General features: G+C 35.9%; 1 protein-coding gene across 1 annotated transcript in view; it reads right to left on the reverse strand.

Annotated features, from left to right (window-relative positions):
- Window positions 1–27,073, reverse strand: part of BRSK2 (BR serine/threonine kinase 2) — a 437,463-nt gene that overhangs the window by 26,479 nt on the left and 383,911 nt on the right. Inside the window, exons 16-20 of the mRNA XM_088145138.1 lie at window positions 25,287–25,899; window positions 22,822–22,870; window positions 9,418–9,541; window positions 6,344–6,524; window positions 4,749–4,838 (exon numbers count right to left, since the gene is read on the reverse strand). Coding sequence (XP_088001264.1) covers window positions 4,749–4,838; window positions 6,344–6,524; window positions 9,418–9,541; window positions 22,822–22,870; window positions 25,287–25,899 — 1,057 coding nt within the window. The remainder of the gene's footprint in view (window positions 1–4,748; window positions 4,839–6,343; window positions 6,525–9,417; window positions 9,542–22,821; window positions 22,871–25,286; window positions 25,900–27,073) is intronic.

Genomic DNA, 27,073 nt, shown 5'->3' on the forward strand with positions numbered 1-27,073 from the left:
AGCAAAATCATGCTCAGCTATGGATACATGCTAAAACTGGAAACCCATTCACTATCTTGATAGATTTCCAAAAACTGGAAACATCTAATAATTAAATGAAAGGTGAACGCTGCCTGCACATGCAGTGACACAATGTGTTGTTATGCTAAAGCGGTAAAAGATATTGCATCACTTCAGATTGTAAGTGTAGCCTTTTCCTCTATGTGTAAACTCCAAGCAGAAAACCAGAATATTAAGGAAAAGGGTTATTTAAGGAAAAAGGTTTCTACTTCAGCTGGCCCTGTTCTGCTAATCTTTCATTTGTAAAGGCTTTTAAAAATATAATTACACACATACATACATACACTAAAAAAAACCAAAACCAAAAACCAACACTGTAATTCCTTGCTTGCAGTCTAAAGTGATACAGATCATTCTTCTATCTCAGGATTCAATTATTTTATCCTACCCCATTCTGCTGCAGACACTAAATTTCTTAGAAATATCTATGAAGAAGTTGTGTCAAATATGTAGTTTCATACAATGTTTTACATATAAAAAACCAAGGAGCATTTATAAGCCATTCCAGGGTCTTTCCAGGGCCATACCACCCATAGATATCCATAGCTGAATCTGTGTACATTACTGTCAAATATACAGTTTTGTTTTTCATACGACAGAACATTAAAAACCCACTAATCTGAACTTTGACTATTTAAGTTGCAAAAACGCAGAGATATCACATGAATGAATCATATTTTTTTTTACTTGTAATGACAACTAGAGTCACTTGTACAGTGAGATGCATGGCATATATAAATTTGAGAAGTAAACAAACAAACAAACAAATATAAACTTGCTTTAAATACATCAGTGTCTAACTAGGGCACTTCTCAACAAGCTATTTGTGCCAGTTCAGAATCTGTTCCAAACACCAGCATTCTCACAAGGTTGATATTGGTGAAGTGGGTTCCCCCCCGCCCCCCGGTTGCATATTGATTTATCTGAAACCAGAAGGTGGGGGGAATTACTTTTTCTTTTGCAACACTATAACTCTGCAGAATTTGGGGGCAGTTCCTTTTCCTACTGAAAGAAACCCTCGTCTCTCTCTGCTGCCGGATTCTGAACTTTAGCACCTTAATCCTGACGCCTGCCCGTAGGCATTATTTACGATGTACCTCCGATCCTGTAGCAGTCTACAGCCATTGGAAAGAGACTGGGAAGATTATATGGTTGTTACAAGTTGGTTGAGAGGCTACTCACTCACAGCTTGCAAGAGGGGTAAAGTGTAGGTGGGACAGCAGCTTTCTTTTTGCGTGGAAAGGGGGAGAGAGGAATCTGTGGTAGCTCAAACACTGATTTGATTACTTTTTGCACTCTGTTTTTGGTAAGCTGTAAGTGAGCTCTGACAGGTATTCCCTGCTCTCAGCGTTTCAAGATTACCAGAAGTGGATGGGTGCAGGTTGATTCTGAAATGTTTTGAAAAGACTGGGGAGTCAAAACAATTGTGGTGTGAAAGAGCTCTTTAGGTTACTTACCTAATTTTAAAAACACAGCTAGTTATAAGCAACCTGAAGAACCTAATTTTCCCTTAACATAAATCTGTTTCTCATTCGTTTCCCAATTCTTTTGCTTGCACTATTGTAGGAACAAAAGGGGCTTTAATGCAACAGTTTGAAGAGGAAATACCCCAACAGCAGGACTGGAAGGAGGTATACCTTGTCTGTAATTACAAATTCACTGTCAACTTTGCTGTATTTCTAAAAGCTGGAACTTGGAAATAACACTAAAAAAGTTTAGAGCCTACCAGAGACATAAAACAAGGTAGAGGGAATGATGATTGATTAATACCTTTCATAAATTATGCTAGTAGAGAGATGATATAAAACCAGAATTCATATTGATTGAAACACTATTCATTTTGCAAACATAACTTTTTACTAATTGGCATAAATTTTTACACTGTATGTAGGGGTTTCCTCTGCCTTCCTCCATAGGCAGATTCCTTTTTAATCCAAAGCTTTAAGGATTTCTAAGGAGAGCAAATATCTATAAAAACAGCATTCCATTCTCTTTTTTTAAAGAACATAGGTCAAGATTCTTATGGTTATAAAATAATTTGTGCAATTGATATTGTCCAATTATTGATAATTTATATAGGCTTTATTTATTTTATTTGTTAGATCTATATTCTGCCTTTTGTTCAGAAGCTCAAGGCAGCTTACATAGGGCTTTCCCTTCACTTTTATCTCCTCCACTGCAATCCTGTGAGGTAGATTTCAAAAGACATCCAGTGAGTTTCCATGGCTGAGACTGGACTTGAACCTGGGTTTCCCCAATTCCAGACCAACAATTTAACCCTTATACCACCTGACTCTCCTACAGCTTTGTTCTAGATGAGTTTAGATACAAAGTAATAAGCAAAATAAGTCCCAAGAAGCAGAAATGAGGATGAGAATGAAGACAGTACTTAAATGGAATATGAAGGTGTGACACACAGACACACCATTGAGATGAGATGCACGCAAGGAAAAACCTGATGACCACCAACACTGATGTGGACTTGCAAAGAATGAGAAACCACAGAGAACAGTCCTGTTCTGAAACCCAGGTGAGCCAGTTTCATAAGCTGGTTTAGCAGACCAAGCAGGGTCAGGAGAATTAGCCAAGGATCACCTCCACGAAGTCACAAGTCCCTGCTGGCAGTGCTACAACTAGAGACAGATTCACAGGTATGTCACCTAGGCAGGAGGGTGCATCTGTTGATATACATTATATTAGCCCTTTCCCTTTCACAGTACATATAGTTTATTCATATAGAATATCCAATCACTCACCTGGTATAGCACCTGATTGGAAAAATGGGGAACACTATTTTGTTAGAAGGTAAGTTCTCTGAACCTCTCTAAGAGGCTAGACACAGATGAAATGAACACTGATAATATCTGATGCTGCTTTTTAAGTAATTAATGGCTCCTCATAGACTATGACTTGATTCTAAACTACCTATGCTGGAAAGACATCATGCTAAACTGAATGCCTCATTATTTCCTAAGTAACAAGAAAGTGTTGGAATGATAATAGCATTCTTTCACGTGGCTAGTCAACACTCATCTGGCACTGATTAAGGCATTAACTCTTTATCAGTCCTCTTCCATTTCAATATGACTAGCAAGCTATACTCCTTGGAAAATATCTCCTTGTGACACTTTTCTTGGTTATGTTCCTCCTCAGTTATAGCCTGGACTTCTGCATAATTTAAAGTTATAGCTGCATACAAAATACACATTTCTTATCAAGAATTCCATCCAGTCAGATGTTTGTTTAAATCTGAATTCACATAGTGTGGCAGCTATTCATTAGCTTATTATGTATAAACTAAATATGGGAAGTTCATTCACTGCAGTGACTGGCCAGAACTTTAAGATGATTATAATGCAGTCCTGCAGTAGGGCCAAGATTTGGAGCAAAGAACAGTCTGGTCAGGGTAACGTCTCTAGGGCCATTGAACAGGGAATCTAGAAGCAATCATCTTGCAGTGTTAATTTAGTAGATTTTATCCTAATTCACTCTCTTCTAATTCATTAGATCTTCCTTTCTCTTTTACTAACATGGACAACTCCATATACAAAATTTGCCCAGAGTGGAAGGGCATGAATTTTGCATGTAGATGATCCTAGTCTGGTTTATACATCTGTGGCTGGAAAAACCTATGCCTAAAACCTAAGGTATCAGCTGAGGAAGTTGGAGAAAAGGATTCAATATAAGCAACTTCCGATTTTCTAAAGGTCACAATATTTTGAATATCCGGTAAGTCTTTTCCTACCCCAGCTCTCAGTTTCAGAAACTGTTTATTCCCTTCCATTTCCATATTACATTTCCCCCCATATGCTTATAAAAATTATCTTAAAAAAATAAGCATGTTACTAATCTATGGACAAATCTCTTACTTCTCTAAGCATAGGAAAATGAATAAAATTGCTCCATTTAGATGGATAGCAAAACTTTATTTTGGATCTATTTACATCACATTTTCCCCATATCCTCCCTGCTAACAAACATCTCCTGTAGTAGTTTTGTTTGGAAATAACAAAATCTACTTTTTGGGGAGGAGGGGATGACTTTCAGAATGTGAAGCACAGGATCTGAAGAAGGCTAGGGAGGTTAGAAGAAATTGCAGTGACAAGATTTTGTTAGTAAGGCTTTTAGGGAATGTGTCAGCCCATTAAGGGAAAGAACTGAAGAGCGATGACAAGCTGCTTCTGTCTTTGCTCAACCATTTTAACTTCAGAGAGCAGAGAAAATGGCATACAGATTCTTCAATACTAGCTCTTTCCAAAAATTAAACTTGCTTTAAGCTTCCAGGTATTCCCATCTGCTTTCAAATTCTATTTCTTCAAGAACTAAATTATATGATTGCTTAATTTTTTAAAAAAGTAATTGAATAAGGCCATTTTGTCTGATATTTTAAAGTATATCTGTATATTGGACAAATCATTAGAGTGATACAAATAGCTGATGACACTTCCTGTGAAACAGGGACAGATGGCTCTTAGGGCAGGGCCGGGCCATGGGGAGGAATGAATTTAGGAAATAGGAATTGTTGCAAGGTAGGTGGGGGTAGAGCAAATGGGAGGGAGGTGCTGAGGACTCTTACGGGTTGGTCTGAATGGAATTAGTTTTCAAGTGCAATGTGATGGGCTATGTTGAAAGTTGCTTCCAGTTCATGCCCTTGCCTGAAGCACAGATAAGCTATGGAAGCTACTTACCTGATAATTGTTGCACTGACGGCTGGTCATGTGTGCTTAACAATTGTGCCTGAATGGTTTCTACTACTCTCTTAAAGCGACGGCTTGGACCTATGAAAAGACATGTTACACTGTAAGATAAGGCAGAATATGACATAATGTCGAGTGTAGGCAGAGAGGTAGGAAAAAGCCTATTTCTTTAACTTTTCACTCAGATTCTAGTCCTTCCTTTCTTAAGTCTTCACAATTTGGATCATTGTATAATACATCTCCCTGCCAAGATGTTCTTGTTATCAAACCAATGTATAGACATGATTTACTAACAGTGTATTTGATCTGTTTCTGTACTTCCAGCTTTAGCTTTCTTACCATGCTAGTCCCTGCCTCTCTGTTCAATAAATTTATCTTATTTTCCTCTTTTAATTCTTGTTTCCAAGGTTCTTGTATCTCACTTCTTTTGTTCATATAACATCTCTTCTTTCTTTCTTTCTTTCTTTCTTTCTTTCTTTCTTTCTTTCTTTCTTTCTTTCTTTCTTTCTTTCTTCCTTCCTTCCTTCCTTCCTTCCTTCCTTCCTTCCTTCCTTCCTTCCTTCCTCTCTCCCCCCCTCCCTCTCCCTCTCTCTCTCTCTTTCTCTCTCTCTAGTTACTAAAAATGACCAGTTCTCCAGATGTGGTACCTTGGGTAGTATCAATATACTATAAAAGTTAATAGCAATAGTTGATGACAGATCTAATAAAGTTATACTCCTTTTAACCTTACTAGAGTTTCCATTTTCCTTTCTTAATCTTGTTGGTTAATCAGGTTCCTACACATTTTTATCTGTCTTCCACAAAGAGGATATTGGTTCATTTTGGGGATCATGAGCAGATTTTTCTCACCAACCTATGCCAATCTGTACTTTAAAGAACAAACGATGTTTTAATGAGAACTATATAATTTATTAGCCATTAAGTCATTATTGTCTGAACTGGGAAGGAAAAAAAGTAATGGGATAATTTTTTTAAGTAAATGGTTTCAAAGTGTGAGTAGAAAACAGAGATTATGTCTACCAAGAACATCCCATGCCACCCTACTTCAGCTGTGCAATAAGGCCTGCAAAGTGCTTGATAATCCACCCAATTCCTGAAATTTTAGGAAGGCAACAAAGCCATATTTATTGGGTGCCAGTACTGGTCAAGTTCAGCTCTGTGGATACTAGTATACACAGAGCTGTTTATGGAGTTCTAAGACATTCAATTAATGCCTCTTATTTTAAGTATCCAGCATTGGAACTTAATGAAAAACACCAGCTTTGTTTTTTTTGTTTTTTTACATAATAAGTCTACTAATTTGATTCTTTTGGGAAATACTTCAGAAAAATTTCTGCAGTGATTGACATCTTATATTAAAAAGAACCTTTGCAAGCTACCCAGATCATTATTTATTTCCGTGTCTCCATAAGATAATCATACACTGGGAAATGGAAGCAATTACTGTACACATTTCTAAGACTTAGCAATTCACTATTTGAATATTTTTGTATACTGTGTTAAAGAAACTAGCTATATTTGAAGTAGACCTTGCTACTTATCTACGTCCTCCATACGAACCCAGACAGCAGGTTTGAGGCAGTTACCTGATAAAAGTGTAAAAGTGACGGAGTAGATCCCATTCTCTTTCTGGGCCTCCCCACCTTCTGTGTATGTAATGTCTACCTGGAACTTCACCGGCTTCTGGAAGACAGCAGGGCCTCCTGTGGACTTGTACTCTGCACGGAAGCTTGTTTGTGAGATGACACTATGACTGAGACTGGGAATCTAGATCAAATGAAATGATAATTGAAAAACAAATCCTGCTAGCCCTGCAGGATCAATGGCAACACAACTATTGAAAAGTTTTTTTCCCCCTTATAATTTAAAAGGGGATAGAAGAACATTTTTCAGTCAGATCTGAAGTAATTGGTAATGAATTTCTGGTGAATCTCATTTACTTACTTTTTTGTTGTTTAGAATTGGATAGGTCTGCCACCTATTTTGACATCTTATATTGGAAAAAAAAAACCTATGCAAGCTATACAGATCATCTATATTAAAAAAAAATGTTTTCCTTCCTCTAGGACTTGACAGAAATCACACATCATTTTCCATTTGAAAAGCTTTCTAGAGTTTTTGGAGGATTTTAGGCACAGGTGAAAAATTACGGACTGGATTTGGAGTTGAGGCTTACCCATTGAAAAAGAGGGGGTTGACTGAGTACACTAATTTTTAAAGGTCAGACCTCTCTTACTCTCTGTACACCAGCTAATTCAGGTTACTCAGTCACCAGACTACCAAAACTGGTAGACTGCTTGTCTCTGTGTGTAAACTAGCAGGAAATAAATCTGGCTTACGAAACCCCATTTCCAGATTTTAACTGCTTCTTCCACCTTGGCCACAATGATGGCCTGGTGTTCTGTCTGGACTGCAGGTAACACAGCCCCAAATCGGTAGATTCTATTGCATCCCACCAATGTCAGAAAACCTTGGGTAATTCCTCCTCACCTGAAGCCCCAAAGAGATTTCAAGATATCTCCCTGGCCCACTCACACTAGTAGAATCCTTTGTTATGTTAAAGTCCTGAGGAGAGTAGAACTCTTCTGTTTGTATAAAATTAAATTTGGCACAAACAGAATGTCTATTCTGTCCTAAATGGCTAGCATGGAATTCTGTGCAAGGATGCTTCTGCAGCCAGGAGAAGTCTGGAACCAAGTAATCTATAGATTCAGAATTTACAGAAAATCTAGATGATAGATTGGGAACCAGTAACCAACAAAATATTGAAAAAGATATTGCTCACCAGATATTGTTGAACTAATATCCCAGCATCCCTCATCTTTAGTTATACTAGCTGAAGTTGTTGGGATTTATATTACAACAATTTCTGAAGGGCCACACCATCCAAGATTTAGATCAGAAATGCAAAATGTTCAGCCAGTGAGCTGCCTATGCTACTTTCCAACAACCTCCAGTCTCTGTTTTTGTTGTTGTTGCTGTTTTCTGCTGCTTCCTTCTGATTCCTCTCGTCCTCTCTATCTGCTCATTATCTCTGTTTCCTCCCATTCACCTCAAAGCATTTTTCCTCAGTTTTGCTTCTCTGTCCCCATCAGTTCTAGCTTGATTTGGAACACTCTGAAGCATTTTTCTCATCAGCAGATTAAGCTATGATACACTTTCAGTGTCACAGCACCTTCGAATAACACCCCACCCCAAAAAAACCACCCTGCAGGTTTTTTTTTTTTTGAAAGGTTGCTAGTATAAAAAGGCAAGGAAAATAAATGTAAATACAATAAAATGATAAAATAAAATTTTAAAAAGTTATTTCAGCCCTTGATATACTATGTAAAGCCTGGTGTGCCCCTGACTAACATTATGCCCCCAATCTAGATGACAGTTCCCTCAATAGTTCTAGTGTTTATTACCTTAGCATCCCACCTTTTCCCAAGGAGTTCTAGGCAGCATTCATAGTTTGCTTTCCCCTGTTTTACTCCCATACTATCGCTACAAGATATAGACAGTCACTGTATGCAAAATTGGCCAGTAAACTTCACAGATGGAACTGGTATTTGAAACTGGATCACCTGGGACCTACTTTTACCATCCAACTTTCAGGCAACGTTCAAGCTGCTTTCCCATCCTTTTTCATTTATATACAGTTTAACTATACTGCCCAATATGATTGGCAAAGTGCTGTTGAGGCTTCCCAGTTGACTTTTCCCCCCACCTTGATCCTTTGTTTTAAAATGTCTTGTTTCCTCCATTTCTGGCCCTTTAATGTGTTGCTTTCTGTTCCCTAGTATGAATACAGCATTCCTGAGCCAGCTCTTAATTAGCCAATTTTTGTTCCTTATGGAATGGTAATAATTACTGGTTTCTTATTTTCATTCAGAGCAAATGATCATTTGAATTATTATAATTGAACAAATTTGATCACAAAATTTATTTTGAATATATGTAGTCAAAAAGAAGAAGGAGGAGGAGGAGGAGAATGAGGAGGAAAGAAAAGAAAAGAAAAAAGAAAAGAAAAGAGAAAGAAGAATAGCTGTAAGAAAGAAATATGTAATTAATTCTCCTCATGAGAAAATAGAAACTACGCAATTACAAAATATTGTGGATATACAAACAAATAAGAAGGAACTAATTAAAAGCAAAGAAGTCAAATAAGCAGCACTGTTTAAAAAGGGTGGCCAGGAAAGTAACTACACAATTAAAACCACAGTTGCAGATAAAAGCAGGAACTTTGTTCACTGAAATGACAGTGTTTGCAGGATTCTCATGCTAGACTTTCCAAGGAACAGAATGTTTTATTATGTGCCACACTGAGCCACTTTTTAAATTCCATGTGGCACTGCCTGGTGTCCTTCTTTGGGTTCAGAAATAAAGCAGTCAGGGTGCAGACATCCAAGACTATAGCCTGGACTGGGAAATCTTCATCATCATCATCATCATCATCATCATCATCATCATCATCCCAGAATAAGGCAATGACAAACCATTTCCAGATTGTTGCCAACAAAAGTACACAGATGTGTCTACAACCGACAAACTAGACTTGATGAAGACTTTACCTTTATTGTGGAAAAGTTTGTCATTTGAGGCTGACAGACCACATCTTGTTTTGGATGTTTATTCATCCAAACGAATGGGATGTTTGCTTTTAACTTTATATACTTACCGAGAGAAACGCATGTACTATATCAGCCTTGATAGAACTCAGTGGTTTGTCCTTAATAACCACGAAGATCTGTTCTTCTTTCTCTAGGTTGATAAAATTACCAAACCAGGATTTTTTGGCAAGCCTGAACAAACATGTGATGAGAAAGGAAGAAAAAACAGAAAAGACAAATTAAAAATTAGGGACAGCACAGAATTGTACTGAACCAACTCTAGATCTTTCTACATCATAGCACAGATATATTTTTTTCAGTCATGTCCCCATGACATAGCTTTCATCTCATCTTCAGCCCATGAGTGAGAATGGCTTAAGTTTTTCTTAAATGTAATACTGTTAAATTTCCCCCACTTGTTGTGACACAATCCAAGGACAGCCTCAAGATAAATACAGTCTATTTTGCTTTGTCACCCTCTGCCTTGGAGGGATGTCAGGTGAGTGCAGTGACTGGAAATATAGGCATCAGAGGCAGGACAGTGACTGAAAATGGGGACAGTAAATTATATGCAAGTGTCATTTTCATACAACTTAAGTCGATTGGCCAAGAATTCAACCTAGAGGCCCTGAGACTACCCTCATCATGTAGTATGATGTTATTCACCATGTCAAGAAAGCTGTACTTGCCCATTAAATGTTTATGGGATAAAAGCATCTGCAGTCAGAAAAAGAAGGCTGGGTATTGTTTGTGTAAATCTAGTCGTGCAAATTAGTAATGGATATGGCTGTGAAAAAGCTTTATAAGAAAGAAAAGGGAGCTGATTAAGGAAAAACACTGGTAGTTCCCTTTGGGGCTATTATTTTACGGGCCTGCCTACAGTTCACACATCTTCTGCTTGTCCGTGGGTTCTCTAACAGGTATGGTTTTTTACCCTCTGCTCTCCCAAAACTCTGAGAGCACATAGCATTAGCAACAGCCCTGTGGATTAGTTACTATTGTAATGCATGGTTGAGGTTATTTAATACTCATACCATCCCTTTATGGACAAAAGGATACCCAGTTTATTTTGAGGGTTGTGAAAGGGAAGATGCATTAAAAAAAAGAGTGTGCATTCATCTCTCTCTCTCTTACCCTGCCTGATAAAACAAAACAATTACAGTTTGGTAAATTTCTCCCTCTTTCTCCATAATAGTGGAATGAGACAGCAGAATAGTTTAAAATATTCATAAGCAGCTATAGCTAACCACAAGCCAAAGATGACAATGGGGAACAGTAAAGAGAAAGGGCCACTTATTTAAGAAGGTTATTAAGAAACCTGGGGTAGAGCATGGAGGGACATTATATACTGATTTGACCGTGTCTTTCTGAAATATACTACTTGACTAAGCCTCTGAACAATCAAAGCATATTAAGAAACTTTGCTGAATATCTATCTATCTATCTATCTATCTATCTATCTATCTATCTATCTATCTATCTATCTATCTATCTATCATCTCCCATCAAATCAGTGTTGACTCTTAGAAACCACATAGAGTTTTCTCCAGAATGATCTGTGTAAGTCTGCATAAACACCATTTATTATTAACTCTTACAGGCTTCTACCAGTCTTAAGACCACTTATATATTACTATCTCCCAACAGAAATGTAGTCCCCAGCAAATTGGGTGCTTTTACACTGCAGGTTCATGGACTATTGATCAGATGTATGTTACTAATGGTTATGTGCCCATAATAAACTGTCATATTGCATATACTTACGCTACACATTTTAAAAACTAAATATTCCTGTCTCCTATAGTGTATATAAGGACATATACACTTTCCCATCCAATGAGATATCTCAACCTCTTCATAATGTTTGAACTGTTAGGATTCTGCTTCTGTTACAGAGAATACAGTGCTACAAAAAGATACCATTGAAAGCATATGATTCACTATCCACTGACACATAATAATATGACAAGGGACAAATTTATGTTTATCTGTAGCTACATAAACCAGTTGCACTGGAGAATAAAATAAGGAATAAAAAGATACACTGTTGACAGAATTGTGTGATCTAGAATAAAGATTAAACTTAAATTTCCAGTGATACTGTGTAACCTGGAACTGTCTGCAATACAGTTTTTTTTTAAATAATACACAAAATACTGTAGAACAGAATGTAGCAGAGAATGTAATGCAATAAAAGAGCTTTGAGAACGTGCTCATCTCAGTAAAAGCTCTTTTTTATGATTTACAGTATTTTAGAAAGACTGAATTCATGCAGGTTAAAAAAAAACATAGTGGATGAGATGAAACCATTTTTTGGAGATGAAGAGACATGATAGTTTAGATTGGAAAATGGTGCAGTTAAGAGCATTAATATTGAGTGACATTAAAAAAAGAAAAAACAGCAACAACCAGCTTCAGAATTCTGATAAACAGATGCTGAAAAGGTCTTGAAATTAACTCTGGATGGTCACGATGAGATGATCCGTTTATGTACAGGGTCTGTTCCAGAGAAATAATTCATGATATGTAAACATTATTTACAATGCTGATCAAGATCACTGGAGTCTGGGGTAAAGAAGTTATTGAACCCAGAGGCTGTAGTTTATTCATCAGGGATCATTTAAAAAAAATACTTTTTTAGACAGCTGGACAGTGGTATCTGCTGGGAGGAGGTCAAATCGGGGAAGATGGCATGATCAAAGTCCTGTCTATTTTGTACATGCATCAACACAATAGAAAAGGGGCAAGGCTTTGATCAAAATGCTTTGATCATCATCCTGTTTTGATCCCCCTGTAAATGCCATGGAGATGGGCTACTATGGCTGGAGACTGAAGGGACAAGTTCTTGTCCTACATTTTCAGTATTCATTGGTTTTTTAAAGCTTGTATTTCTCTTTTGTTTCTGAACTCTTTTATTATTTTAAATTTTCTTATTCAATATTTTCTTTTCTACTACTTGTGGTTTTTCATGTTTTTTTTTTCCTTTTAGTTCTTTTAATAGTTTGTGATGGTTAATTTTTTTTAAGCTTAAACCATACAGAATATTGGTTTTTCTAGGTGCAGTTTTTTCATTTATGTCATTTTTAGTTGTTGAATGTAAAAGGCCTTAGATATTCAGCTAAGAGGTGACAGACACTTAATTAGGCACTTTAAAACCTGACACTTATTTTTTTACATGAAACTTGCATCCATTCAGATAAGAAAGATCTTTTATCTAGAGGATGTGTTGGTCAAATAGGAAGTAATGAGAATTCAAATCTGCTAAGGTTGTAGTAAGTTTGATTAACAAATCTTTGACATTTCTAGTGGAACAAGAAATAAGTGATCTAGAAGATTTTTTTTTTTAAAAAAAGGGATATGAAATGTTTTAATAATTGTATTGCATTGATTAATTACTACAGTATGGCTCTTCTAAGGACCATTCAGAGGTTTTATGTAGATGGCTTGAATATCCTCTTATTTAAGTAAGGATCAGATTCTTTGTTATATTGCAGTATTTAAATATTTAGTATTTAGCTAAATTTAACTCCTGTCTACTGAAAGTGCTATAAGCTTATACGCGGGACTCTAACTGGTGGCTATGTGGTGACTTTTAAATTCTTCACAGCAAGGATATATCTTTTTTTCAGACCCACATCAGACTTGTTCCCAACTTATAATTTTTTTTTTTTTGTATCTTGATTCTTAGTCGACGGAATAGATAAATGTAATATTGGTTCTATTTTGATGTTCAATCATGCTATCAATTATTATAAAAAAAGTCATCCCAGTGTTTCAAGATGATACTTAAAGACATCATTAATAAAGGATCCCTGTTTTTATAAAACAGAAAAAAAAAGATTTTGAAGATTTCTTTTTTAATAATACACACATTTGGACATATTTTCCAAATAACATTTGGAAAATAATGAACATTTGAGTACATATGCAAGATAATCTATACCAAACTTACATAAAGCTTTTCAGGTCTGCTAAACTAGAACTTTTTTTTGGCTTTATGCACTTTATATAAAATATTCATGCAAAAAGAAAGATATTGGGAACCAGGAGAAAGGCGTGGTAAATCACTGGTCTATCAAATGAAACAGCAACAAAGAAACAGCTATTAAAAATGCTCAGGTGGAGCATATGATTCGACAAATCAGTATTTTTACATTTAACTTTATAATACAGAATTAAAGTTTATAGGAAGAATTTAAAAAAAAATAATATAGTTCTTCTGAGGATTCAGCACAATCAAACTATTTATCTCTTGAAGAAGCAATGTATTATTATTAAATGTATGAAAACAGGAAAACCCCTCAGTCCTGATATTGGAATAAGGCTATTTTTCACTCCTATATTGTTGGATACTTACGATGAGGGTTTTCTGAACTGATAATTCCCAGCCTTCTTATATAACAGTGATTTGGAAGGCTGGTAAAGATTCTGCTGATTATGAAACTATTACTCAATTTTCTTATTAATTATTGATGCCAAAGATTTGACAGTCAGTAGTATGTAAAGTACAGACAGCATTTCCTTTGATTATCCATCCTGCTCAAGATGGTTTTCTAAAAGGGTGACAAGCCTCAGATAATATTAGATTGATAATTAATATTTTAGAAATACGCTCAGAAATAGTACAAGTGCCATCTACACTTGCACTATTACATGTGGAGAAGTCCTTTGATACGATGCACGTTTTTGTCTAATATGGATTTCTTTCTTTCTTAATTGAATTACAATGGGGCATTTTAATTTCTCAGCTAGAATATTATAAAAGGAATTATTTCTTCACCTATCACAACGTTTTGTCAAGGACACCCTTTATCTTCATCTAAAAATTCAGAGTAATATATTAATAAAAAAATCAGTATTGAAATGTCATTTGGACAATCCCAAATCTAAAATATTTTTTACAAATGTTCAAGAGTATTGTTAAGATAAATATTAGTTATTTGCGAGCATTTTGGAATAAAGAGCTGGAATACCCCATATTAACAAAAAATGCTTAACATTCTTAAAAAATACTACATATATTTCTCATTCAATGAAATATTTTTTTTCATGATTACTGGCTCCTAACCTTAACCTAGAAAATGTTTAAGAAGAGTTGGCTGTCAACTTCATTAGGAAGAATGGTGGAGGGACACAGGCATATATGAGCTTGTGCCACTATTGTCCTGTTTTAGTTTAATGCTTGCAAGTTTTGGGAAGAGTAATATTGTTTAAAGATGTTAATGTGACTCTGAGTTCCATATGTAGTGGGGCGGACACGTGCATCAACAGGATGTGGTGGACTGGCTCCCTTAACCCCTGGGAGGAGCCTATTCTGTAATGTAGCCACCAGCCACTTTACTCCAGGGAAATCTTTCTCTGCCTGGTTTACTCAGGAGGAGGCAAATAGCAATTCTCCTTCCTTCCGTAGCTGACCTGACAGAGAATGTGTGCTAAAGCTTGATTCCTTTCAGAATGAGACTCTCAGATTCATTATGAATCCAATTTCTCATTATCAAAATTAAGAACTAAAAAGGAATTAGAAGAAAACAAAAGAAGGAGACAACTTCTTAAGAAGAAGCTGAATTTCATCAGTCGTTCCCTGAACATACAGTACATGTACATATGCAGAACAAAACCCACCAGCTGAGGTCTCACTCCATAAAAATAAAAGTAGCTTCACCAGTTTAGCTTGCTGTATGCTCTAACTTTCTACAGGTTGAACATCATCTTACCTGATGTTGAGCCAGCCACAAGAAGAGCCAAGAAATGACAAAGACAAAAGCAAAATGGAGTTGGTCCACTCCTTTCTTAAAAAAAAAGTTTATTCAAGGAAGACTCTTCCCATTCAAAATTTAATTTTTGCTGCTTTAGAAGTCCCTCCCTATTTACTTGATTGATAGGTCATGTTTGAGTTTCCCTTTAACTCTTTCAGTATCTATATTTCTCAGGGTAGATTTCTCCCTATTCACCTACAAATATACTGTACTTGTCAGAGTATTCTTTTCAGGGTAAGGATCATTTTGAAGAGTGCCTAAAAGCAGTCTGTTTCCTGCTCTCTTTGACTATATGCTTTGCAACTATCCTTTCCTCTATGTACGCATTATACAATAGTTCTCTTTCATTTTGCAGCAATCATTCTCTTGCATGCATTTTTTCCTCTGCAGCCTCTTTCACCTCATCATTCCCCCAAGCATACTTTCTCACGCTTCCCATTAATACAAGTCCATCCTGCTGTCACATTCTATAACATAAATGTTTTCATTCTGTACCCAAGGCCTCCTCTTTCCTTATCTCATGTTTTACGCATTCTACTAGGAGATAAACTACTTTCTAAGGCCTTTTCATAACATGACTCTCACTTCATGCAGTTTTTCTACTTCCACTCTTGTTTCTTTCACTTCTTCCCTTTCCTTCCATCTCCATCTTTTCACAAAATCCATCCCTGATGTTATCAAAATATGGTCTGTTCCACGTTCAGAACCTCACACCACCCTTGTATCCTCCACTAATTCTCTCAATCTTTAATAATAATCAGATTAATCATGCTTCTAGAGTTATACTAATTTCTTTACCATGTGTTTATATAAATAGGTTTATGTTTGAACTATGAATTCTAAAAAACCAGACCATCCTCTAAGCAGATACTCACCAAACAGTCACAAGTCGTATTGATCCTTGGGTCTCCAAATGGTTCGATCACTTTTTCTGTACTGTCTGGTTTCTTTCCCACCCATCTATTAATGTCACACACATACACACATATTCATTCATTCATTCATTCATTCATTCATTCATTCATTCATTCATTCACCTGGATTGTTTTCATGTACAAAGTTGCACAATTTTCCTCAAACCTCATATACGATTCTTCCATTATCACTATTCATTGGAGCATGAGATGCAACTATGGATTTCATACTTCCATAAGATGCAACTATGGATTTGTGTTTTCATTTGTACTTCCCATAGCAATCTAGATGACACCAATTTATACGTTCTGACATACATATTAGCGTTTTCTTTCATAATTAAGCCGACACCTTCATTTTCCTACATATATTAACTAATGGCATGCTACAAGATCAGACCAACCTCATTCTGATCCTTTACATTCCTTTCCTTTTCTATTACTTTCACTGACATAAAACATGTGGAATCATAAGGACACTATGGATCAGTTTGGCATATTTTGGCCAACATGCCACAAGCACAATAAAAGACCAGTTTTACCCAAAGCATGCTGATGCTATTCTATATAAACTAGGATCAGTAATCTAGGGACGACCATGCAAACCAACATTGTCTGCCTGCATCCTGTAACTAGGAAGCATATGCAATATACAGACACACTCAGGATGTGTTTCTGAATTATATATTAAAAAGTCTGAAGTTATTGTCATATGAAGAATTATGAAACACCTTATTGATACTCTTCAGTTATCTATAATTGGATAATTATTAATTGGATATTCTGTAGTTTTAGACAAACCAATCCCAAGCATGGGACATAGCAAAAAAGACCATTATTTTACAAGAGAAATATAGTGTCACCTCAAATTTACTGTTTTGGATTGATGATACAGAATTGCTCTTTGTTTACGAAGTAGCTCGGTAGAGACATAATGGATCAATGTTACTCTATGTGGTGTGTTTAAAACTGAGCTGTTTTTTACGTGTATAATGTATTATGATTTATCTTTTTAAACAAAATCATTTTTCTTTTGTATTTTTGTATATTCTTTCTGCACATTAGGACAAACAATAAATAAATAAATAAGAAAATACTAGATATGTTCATTTAATAGGCTAATAGAGATATTAAAACTTCAGGTCAGCTGATTGCCAATTCAATTTTTAACCATTTGTCTTATTGCAAGAGATTTGGGATTGTCCAATTAATTGTTTAATTGTCTGATTAAAATACCTTTTGATTTCAGTCTGGTCTAGATGCATTATCACCTTCTAAAATTCCCAAAATACTATTATTTGTGGTTTGGGTTACCTTAAAATCTACTGCATTTTTATAGATAATTGGAGAGTACTAATAAGGTAGATAATCAAATATTTGCAAAATCTGGAATGAAGAGTTGGGATACCTTGTACTAATAAATAATTTACAATTTGGATCAATATCTATTTACTTTCTGTTTATGAATCAGCTTTCTATAGATGTAATAGAGAAGCTGATCAATGTTATTCCATGTGGTCAATGTTTAATGCATTAAAATCTGTGTGTGTGTGTGTGTGCATGTGCACACACAGGCATAGTATTTTGTCTTTTTTATTCTCTGGTTTGTTTTTATTTCCCTGGTTTGTTTTCATTTTTCTCCTTCTGCTTGCTGAAAATTTTTTTCTTAAAAAAAGATTTTCCTGTTCTATGTTGGATCTGCAGGAAATGAAACCAGAGATATCCTATTCTGGTTCATGCCCAATCCAGATTCTCCAGGATGATCTCTGCAGTTCTAAGGACAGAAAAAAAATCACACCCAACTCAAGGATGGACCAGAAGACATAGTTTGGACTAGGCAACATAAGATGGCCCTTGTCAGAGGATAATTAATTATCTACAGGCAGGACTAGAGCTGCTATAACTTCTATAAACCTTCCACTTCGTTCTAGCTGCAAAACCTCTAGGACCTGCTGCTTGATTTCTATTCATAGGGATATCCTGAGTGGTCTTTCAACTGTTTAAGTGTTCTAATTCCAGGTTTCTCAACCTCAACGAAAATTTATTTACCATATTTATAAGCTGCCCACTCAATGGACTCTGGCAACTGATGATCTTCTACCTGTCACTTCCTTCAAAAATGTTTTATCTTGATCAGTCATGTTGGTTTGGTAGGATTATTCTATCTACCAATATGAAAAAACAGTAAGAAAAGAGAAGTGCTTTTCACCCATTCCATCTGATGGTCATGCAAAGGAATCTAACTATGTCATGACTGTCTTTTCCTGGTGAATATAATTTTCTTTCATTTATTCTTCTAACTATATTCCTCATTTTCCTCAAACAGTGCTGAAACAGAAAGTCATAAATAAAAACTTAAAACTCAGCAATAAAAACTTACTATATAAAAACTCATCAAATAAAAAAAAGACTGAATGTTTTTAATGGTTGATTGAAATTTTCAAATGGTACTTGCTAACAGGACTAGATGCAGAGTTGTCTTTCAGACATAATTTGAGATGCATATTTGGATCATAACAATTCTATTTTATGTCCACTGAATATTTTATCTTCCTTATTCCTCATTAGGTGAGCTCATCCTATTTATAATCATATATGTGGACTAGGTTCAAAGAGCAAAGATACACTGAGAGGCTTTATCAATTATTCCATTTTAATTCTGCATCTTTAATTCTGTTACTACAGAATTTGTGGGAGACCTATTTTGGTAGTCCACTTGGGCTTTTAACATGGGTGGTGATGATGTCCAGGACTGAGGTGGCAGATAGGTTAATTTTAAGCATCTGATTTTTATTTTGCATAAATGTGTGTGTGTGTCACTGATACATTTAAATATAAAGACACACACATATGCAAGTATACAATTTTAAGTCAAAGTGTTCCTCTCTCCATGTAGCCCTTATAATAGTTAGATTCATTTTAGAGAGAGGAATTGAATCCAGTGAAGAGAGAGAAATGAAGAAGAAAAAAGGCATAAGGCAATGTTAAGATTCAGAGGAACTGGAATTTCTAAATAAAAGATATCTGAAAATGGCACGAAGAATTAACCTCTGTCTAACCTGCCCTCAGGCAATGAAAATTTGGTTAAGTTAAAAAGCAAGGAGATACACTAATAAGTATATAGCATATTACATTTGAGGTTAAAGAATTCCATGATTTAAAGTAGAAGCCCTTCTTTGTCAATTATTGATTAAGCATGTTTTTGAAGGACTTACCCAAAGGCTTTATGAACATTTCTGTAGGCTGCTGTGGGCTCAGCTGCAAGCTAGAATCCCAATGGCTACATACACACCCTATGTCAACAAGTCAATGATTTAGGAATTTGCTGAACTGAAACTTTGCTGTAAATCAGCATCGTTCCATCTTCTGGCACCATTAGTGAAATGGTGAGAATTCTTCTTCTTTTTAGTCAATTATTGGGACATTGTAATTAATAGAAACCCTAGATAAAGTAAGTGTATCTCAACAGTGTTCTCAATTACTTATGTTGAAATTCAGTACATATTTTGGTTCAAACTGCACTGATGTTAATGGGAATTAAGCAGCCTATTTGCAAAGGACTAAAGCCTAGATATAGACTTCAGAATTATTTCTAAAAATGACTATTTTTGAAAAGTGAGAAAATATTTATTTAGTATATTTTCAGATCCCAGTCCTGCCATATATTCTCTATGGTCTCCAGCCCCACCCAACAGCTAAACACATATGGCATGAAGAAGTGGACTGAACATTTCTGTAAACATTCTGGTTATAGATTCCTTCTTATATTTTTTCTTTTAATTTTTTGGTATGTAAAGTAGCAGATAAGTACTTGGGATAAAGTTTATGGTAGCATATAATGTAAATATGATGTCATTCTATTTGTGTTTTTAAAATTATTTTAGAAGTGGTTAATTGTGCCAGGATATACAGTATAGGATGTGGGTGAAACACTGTAAGCGATTAAAGACATTTAATAAATAAATTACAGAATAACATTTGCATTAAAAGTTTGTGAGCCCAACCAGACTTTTGGTGATTTAATGGACATATCTACATAGTTTTCTTGGCAACAATATGGAAGTGGTTTGCCACTGCCTTTTCTGAGATGTTTTCTTTACTTCCCTGTTTTATATACAGCCCAAGCAGTCTTCCATCCAAGTAGTAAAGTGGCCTGACTCTGCTTAGCTTCTGAGATTAGCCAAGGTTAGGTAGGCATGGCTACCTGCTGAAGCAAGATCTATACTGTTAGCTTCTAATCCAGAAAAATTTTTGTTTGGAAGCCTGTTTTGTTTATGCAAATCAAGTAAAACAGTACTTTGATGATCTTACAACAGAGAGGGGCAAGTAGCCAGGGGCTGCAAACAGTTTTGGGAGGATGAGGCTATACTGGGCAGAATGATAACACAAAGTGAACACAACCAAAATATTCTGGTTTCTGCAGAATGGACTGGAGAAATTATTATTTTAGGGCTTAAACTATGTTAGCCATATATTTCCCAGTTCAAACTAGTTAGAAAAAGCAGCTCCAGGGTTTAGAGGTTGGCTGTGAACCTATATCTTCATATTGCCCACCTTATCTTTGAACCTATTAAGAAGATTGTAAAGGAGATGTCATAAAGATACTGGCCCTATTTAGGCATGCATTCATGTGATTGAAATCCTTCAGAGCAGAAGCAGGGAGCTCTGCCTGCTGAATGGCTGCCCTTTTACCAGTTGTGATAGATGTCTTTAGATGTCAGCACACTAGATGCATGTAAAGCTATGATTTAAGGAAGGGGAAATCAATCTGTAAAGAGTGAAATTCCCTCTACACATGTGTCTCCAATGTTCAGATGGGGGGGAGGGCTTGAGGATTATAAAAACGTAGACCCCAGGGAACAGTACTGCTGGGTCACTCCATGCAAATGCAAATTGTGTGGCTTGCTCAACTGAATATTGATACTGGAAATAGATTCAAAAACATGAAAGTATTTAGGATGGAGATATCAGCTTATTGCTTGTTATGGGTACTATCTTCTCAGGTTGGATGATTATTGTCAAGTTATTTTTAAAACTCATATATTAAGTTATACAAAAAGAGATGGAGTCATGTTCCTTTACACCATATACAGAATATATTTACTTAGTTTCTATTAATTTGTCTAGGCTTGTCCACAAATAAATGACACATTATCTAGACATATTAAGATATATCCAATCTTCAGACCTGTTAAACAAAGTAGATACATTAAAAGATGCAGCCACAGAGAAAGGAAGTATGTTTTTGTTAAAATTTCAATCATGGCTCCAATAATTCTTCTCCTGCCATTGAAACATCCTGTTGGTAGAGCAAAAATAATACCAAACTCCAAAGTGGCCACAAACATAAAGGCCTCAATGGCTGAAATAAAAATACAGTTCATTATTTTTTACAACTGCTATTATGTTTACTGCAGGGTGCTATCCAATTGAACTCATTAATTCAGCAATTATATTGGAGAGGAGAAAAGAGCCTTAGGGTTTGAGTTGCATTCAAACTGCCTACTAAGGCTCCTTGACTTCTATCCAGCAATCCTTAAAGTGAGAGGTACAAGAAAAGGAATTACAGACATACACGTTTCACATACTGATAAAAATCCTTGAGACAAAGGGAGTGAAAGAAGACAGAAGACTGTGTTTAAAAAAATCAAGATACATTTTTTACATTGGAAAAAAATGTTTATTTTCTACTGTTTTTATTATGCTACTATTCACTGGCAAGTAAAGATCACATTTTATATGCCAATAATTGCCAATAACCCACCTGCTGTGGATACTGTAGGGGAAAAAAACCCTGTATTTGCAAATGTTCAAAAAGGCATTTAGATACAAGCTAATTTTGAAGAACATTTTCATTAAGTGTACACTGAGAAGAACTTCTCATCTTCTTGATGTGCTAGCATTAATATTTGTAATCAATTACTTTTATTTAAATAATTATAGAAATTTACGTCCTGCATCATCTTCATTATGCTAGATACCAAGAAGGTACATAATTTCTTCTTGCAGCATCTCCCAGTTTCTGACCTTCAGGTTTTTCAAGGGAAAGATGACTCAAAGCCTTTTCAGCTCTACCTTGATACAAACCACTGAGTTTTGGTTTTTTTTTTTGACATATGATTGTACAGATGCATGCAAGAAAGGGCATGGATATGGTTAGGGTTGCAAGCAACCGATTTTATTTCCCTTTTACATGGAATGAGAACGAGGAGATTGGTGTTACTACAGGCCCTGCAATACCTAAGGGAACAGTTGTGATGCCAGCAGGAGTGAAACTGGTGGTGATATCATTTAATTATGATAATGAATAATATGTGCAGTTAAGGTTTTGCTTAAAATGTTTGAGGTTATGAGAAATACAGGATACAATGATCAACCACAGTGTCACTTTTATGAATTGGCTTTTTAACCACAATATAACAGACGTAGATGTGAGTCAGAAGAATGCAAACTGAGTAGGCATAATTGATAAGTTTTACATTGTTATTATTACACACACCTCATTAATAGTTGATTTTGGAGTCACAAATAATATTCTAACTTAATCAGATAGACAAGAGATCTTACCTCTTTCTTTGAACTATTGTAGTTAGTTTACCTAAAAATATTGTTTGAAACCACAGAATTTCTGAAGGTGATGCTACCTATTTGCATATCCTACAGTGGGTTGTTGTAATTTAGATAATTTAATTTGTTAGAAATGTGGGACGTACAATATCCCATATTGCTGTAATTTTTTTCTGTCAAATACACCAAAATCAAAGTAGCAGTGATATCTACAGCACTAAAGTAAATTACTTACTCTGGGGAAGATTCTGGAGTTAAATTGGACATCTCTTCTGGCGTAGGTACTATATATATGCAGACACAGACAAATAGAAAGATAGAAAAGAAGGAAATAAAGTCTCCTTTATTCCATGCATATTTCTCAAGCAGTTTATGACTGTCTGAATTTCTAATAATCAATCTATGCTTTACGTTCACCCCAACCCTGCATTTAAATGTAACTAACTTGAATAATTAACTTAGTTCTTATAAATTATCTAAAGATGCTAATTCGCTCAACTATATTAACAAACTTATTTTGATCCTATTATGTACAAGAGGCTATAATATACAGAAGACTAAAATTTAATGCACTGTATATCTGGCAAGAGCAGCCTGATTACTTGCTAGAAATTGTGTATCATTTCTACTTTCCCTTGAAACTGAGGACATGAAGTAATCTCAAAATAGACAATATTACAGTGCAGAACAAGCAAAGATAGAAATGGGACAGTGAGGAATGCCCTATGCATTTACTTAAACCAGTATTGGATTTGAAAATGTGAGACTTTTCATTGATAGGACATTTTTTTCCTGTTTATACATAAACCTAGAAGGCAACAGTTGTGCCCTTGTAACCTTTCATAAACTGAAGCAACACTGGGACACTGGCACATTAGTTTACTACAGGCAGTGCCTTACCTAAAGCTCACTGTATCACAGTTCATGTGACATGAAAGGAAACTGAAAAATGGACTTTCAAGTACCTTGTATGGCTCACAGGAAATTATTAGTATCATTAAATATAACAATGATTTTATTGAAAATACTCTTGGTTTTAGTCATTCAGCAAAATTATTTGAAATTGCTAATGATTTTTTTGATCATTAAAACACATGATTATGTACCAACTAAATCATGAATTACATAAATAATTGTGTATTATCTATCTGTATGGAACAAAGCCCAATGAAATCAAAGGCATGTCACACAGGGTCAAAGTGTAATGCTATGTGAATTCCCACTATGTGTAAAAAGGTATTAATCAGGTCGGAGGTTTACTCTGCATCCTTTAGGACCTCCATGTAGGGTATTAACTCTTCACTTAATTACGGTCTTTCTGGGCCATGCAAGGGCTAAGCTTGTTCAATTGAATATCTCTCCTGAATTTCATTTCCTTAATAGTCATTAAGGAAACCTCCAAGCATCGGTATACTTGTTAAAAAAAAAAAAAATCAGTGTTGTATGGAATGATTTATTACCAACACTGTATTTCACTACATCCAACAGTGTTCACAATAGCAACCCTCTCAATCTGCTTTTTAGATTTTATAGTGCAATTGGGTGTTTTTTTTTGTTACATAACAACAACCTCAACAAGACATAATGAAGACCACAGATTTGTCCGTGTAAAAACACACTTAAATGAAAGAAAACTAAAGTAAAAGAAATTGCTATACTATACAACAAGCTTCAGAGTTTGGCTACAATGTCTTCTCCATAATTGCAGCTCTCCTTCTCTAATGGCCATTTTGAATCCTTCATAAACTGCAGTCAGTGTTATCCCATATATAAATTAAAGTGTTCATCTTTTTCAACAAAATTCATTGACTGCCTTCAATCTGCCTACATCTGAGAATACAACTCAGCTGTTGATTTTTGAAGTCTTGAGTCTATGATTGGGAAAAAATCAGTCTGTGACATAACTAGACGAATCCCACTTTGCCAAAGAGTTTTTCTATTTTGCAAAAAGCCATGTAACATTAAGCACTGATTTTTTAAAAATAGAAATGTGTTCAGACAAATGTTCTCACACTAATTCACATACTACTTCTCAGTTAAAAATTGGGTCTGAAAGCAGTACATGCTCTGCGTTACACATAGTAGTTCAGGACAGAAACAATAGGGAAATTTGTAGATTAGTACTGAAGCAAGTACCAATATCAAAGGTGCAAGTAGACAGAGCAGATAGTATTGCCATCTCCACAACATCTGTAATCTAAAAATAAAATTTGCACATATTCTTTTATATTAAAGTACAATTTCCATATAATTCACTTACATATCTCTGCTCCCTTAAGAGGATAATGCAAGTGCGTTGCAACTTATCTATCTTGGAAAAAGTAGCCCAACAGCACATGATTGATGCCATTCTATTGTTAGTTCCAGTTTCCCAGTGGAATCTATTTTCTATCAAGCACCCCAACAGAACTATGATTTACAAGTACCAAATCTAGATTTCACTTTAAAAAAAAAAAAAAAAAAAAAGTTGATTTTTCATTCTCAGGGTCAGAAAAAAATATTAAGGATTGAGTATTGGTAAAACTGCATGAAGGTCATTGTTTGAATAGCAAGAAGCAGCAGAGCCAAGTAGTAATAAGGGAACTTTCGTTTTTCTTGTCGATACTTCATATTATTGCCATCTATTAACCAACAGTTTTTTACACTCCTTTGTAATTTACTTTTTAGTCTTAAATTGATGGGGTTTCAGAATATGCATACCTTGCAATTTCCTGCGATGAAAGCGAGGCGATCCCAGAAAGCTGTTCTTGATTGAATTGAGTCGTGTTCTCCAGGGCATTCCTCCAATGCTGGGGCTGGATGGCGGCGTAGGGTTGGGTGTGCCCGCTGGGCTCTCCTTTGGCGTATGGACAGGTGTCCCCTTGGGGGTAGGGAGGGGACTGCCCCTTGGAGAGGGGTGAGGGGTAACCTGTATGATGGGGATAGATTTGGTGTTTGGGTCAGTACTGGAAGGGAGCAGTCTAACCGGAGACATAGGGTTAGTCTGTACTGTAGAAACAGCCAGCTGTGGGCTACACCCAGAAATAGGTGGACGACCCTGAGTATTTTGTGCAGGGACATTCTGAGACGGAGGAACAATAATATTATTAGAAGGGAGTGGGTTAGATTTGGTAGACTGAAGTGGTTTTTCAGCCAATTTGCTCTTGGAAGGTAAAGTCTGTGTCCTTGGGTTGGGCTGAAGTGCTGGCTTTGGTTGCAGAACATGTCCAGGTCTGGAAGTGTTCCTACAAGCATCGGAGTCCAGGGAGGCTTGGGGGCGGGGGGTGACAGGGAGATCGGGAATCTGAGGGGGGATGAAAAATTTTCTGAGAGGCTACAAGATACATACAGAGAGAGTATCCATGCACATCAAGAAAAGCAACACACACATACACACACACACACACATCCCAGGGGTGAATAGAGAAAAAAAGCCCATTTGAGTTGCAATTGTGCACATTACAAGGAGATATGAGTTATGGCAATGAGGGTAAAGGAGGTGGGGTTAAGGGTTTGCAAAGAAACAAAAAACAAACACAAACAAAAAACATGCAGTTAGCCAGGAACACAGCATAATCCAAAACAGCAGTAGCGGTAGTGAAAACAATTTTGTCACAAGCTTTATCATATTAACCAACCATGTGTCAGCAAAGAAAAATCACAGAGCAAACAAATGTGAAGGAAAACAAACTAAAAAGAACAGGGGAGGGAGAACAAGGGAAGCTGCAAAGAGAGAAACTGCCGTAGCCCTGAGCTGGTCTGTATCTTACAGGGAGAGAAGGACAAGGTTGAAGGGAGGTGAGGAAGGGGAAGGAGGACCATTCAATCCACAGCAACAACCAGCTTGTAGGCATGGAGGCTGAGTCTGCCCTCTCCCAGATCAAAATGTCTACTACAACCAAACGCAGCAGGGAAATGCAGAGAAAAATAATATGTGTGCGACAGGTAATGATAGAGGCACACAAATGACTACATATATCATTTCTCCCCATTTCTTTCAAAGGGGCACCAGTTTTAGTAACTCTTTGTGTGTGTGTGTGTGTGTGTGTGTGGGTGTAAAAGAGAGAGAGAAAAATATTCTGGCAGTTCATCTCCCTTCCTCCCTGGCCTTCTACCCCAAGAAAAGAATTCAGTTTTCTGTGTCAGGCTTTTGTACAGGACTTCTTCAGAGAACATGGAATGGTGTGGTGTTTAATTGTGAATCCCAGCAATGATCAACAAGACAGATTTGGTCTGCAAATTCTACCACAACAACCAAGTATTCCTTCTATCATTGGATAATCAAGCATTCTAATATTTGAATCTGGTTATTAACAAAAATGAAATGATATTATTCACAAGTAATTATAAATGAAATTAAAAAAATCGTATCATTAAAAATAGTAAAACTAAGATAACATTATACATTGTAAATTAATTATAAAAACATTCTAAGATTCTAAGACTTCAAAATATAAATCATGTATGCTCCAGGCAACAACATATTTCTAAAAGGGTACTCTTAGAAC

Source organism: Python bivittatus, unplaced genomic scaffold, assembly GCF_059951505.1.
Source record: "Python bivittatus isolate LINGU-HERP-01145 unplaced genomic scaffold, Pbiv_v1 ctg000480_np1212, whole genome shotgun sequence".
NCBI classification, from domain to species: domain Eukaryota; kingdom Metazoa; phylum Chordata; class Lepidosauria; order Squamata; family Pythonidae; genus Python; species Python bivittatus.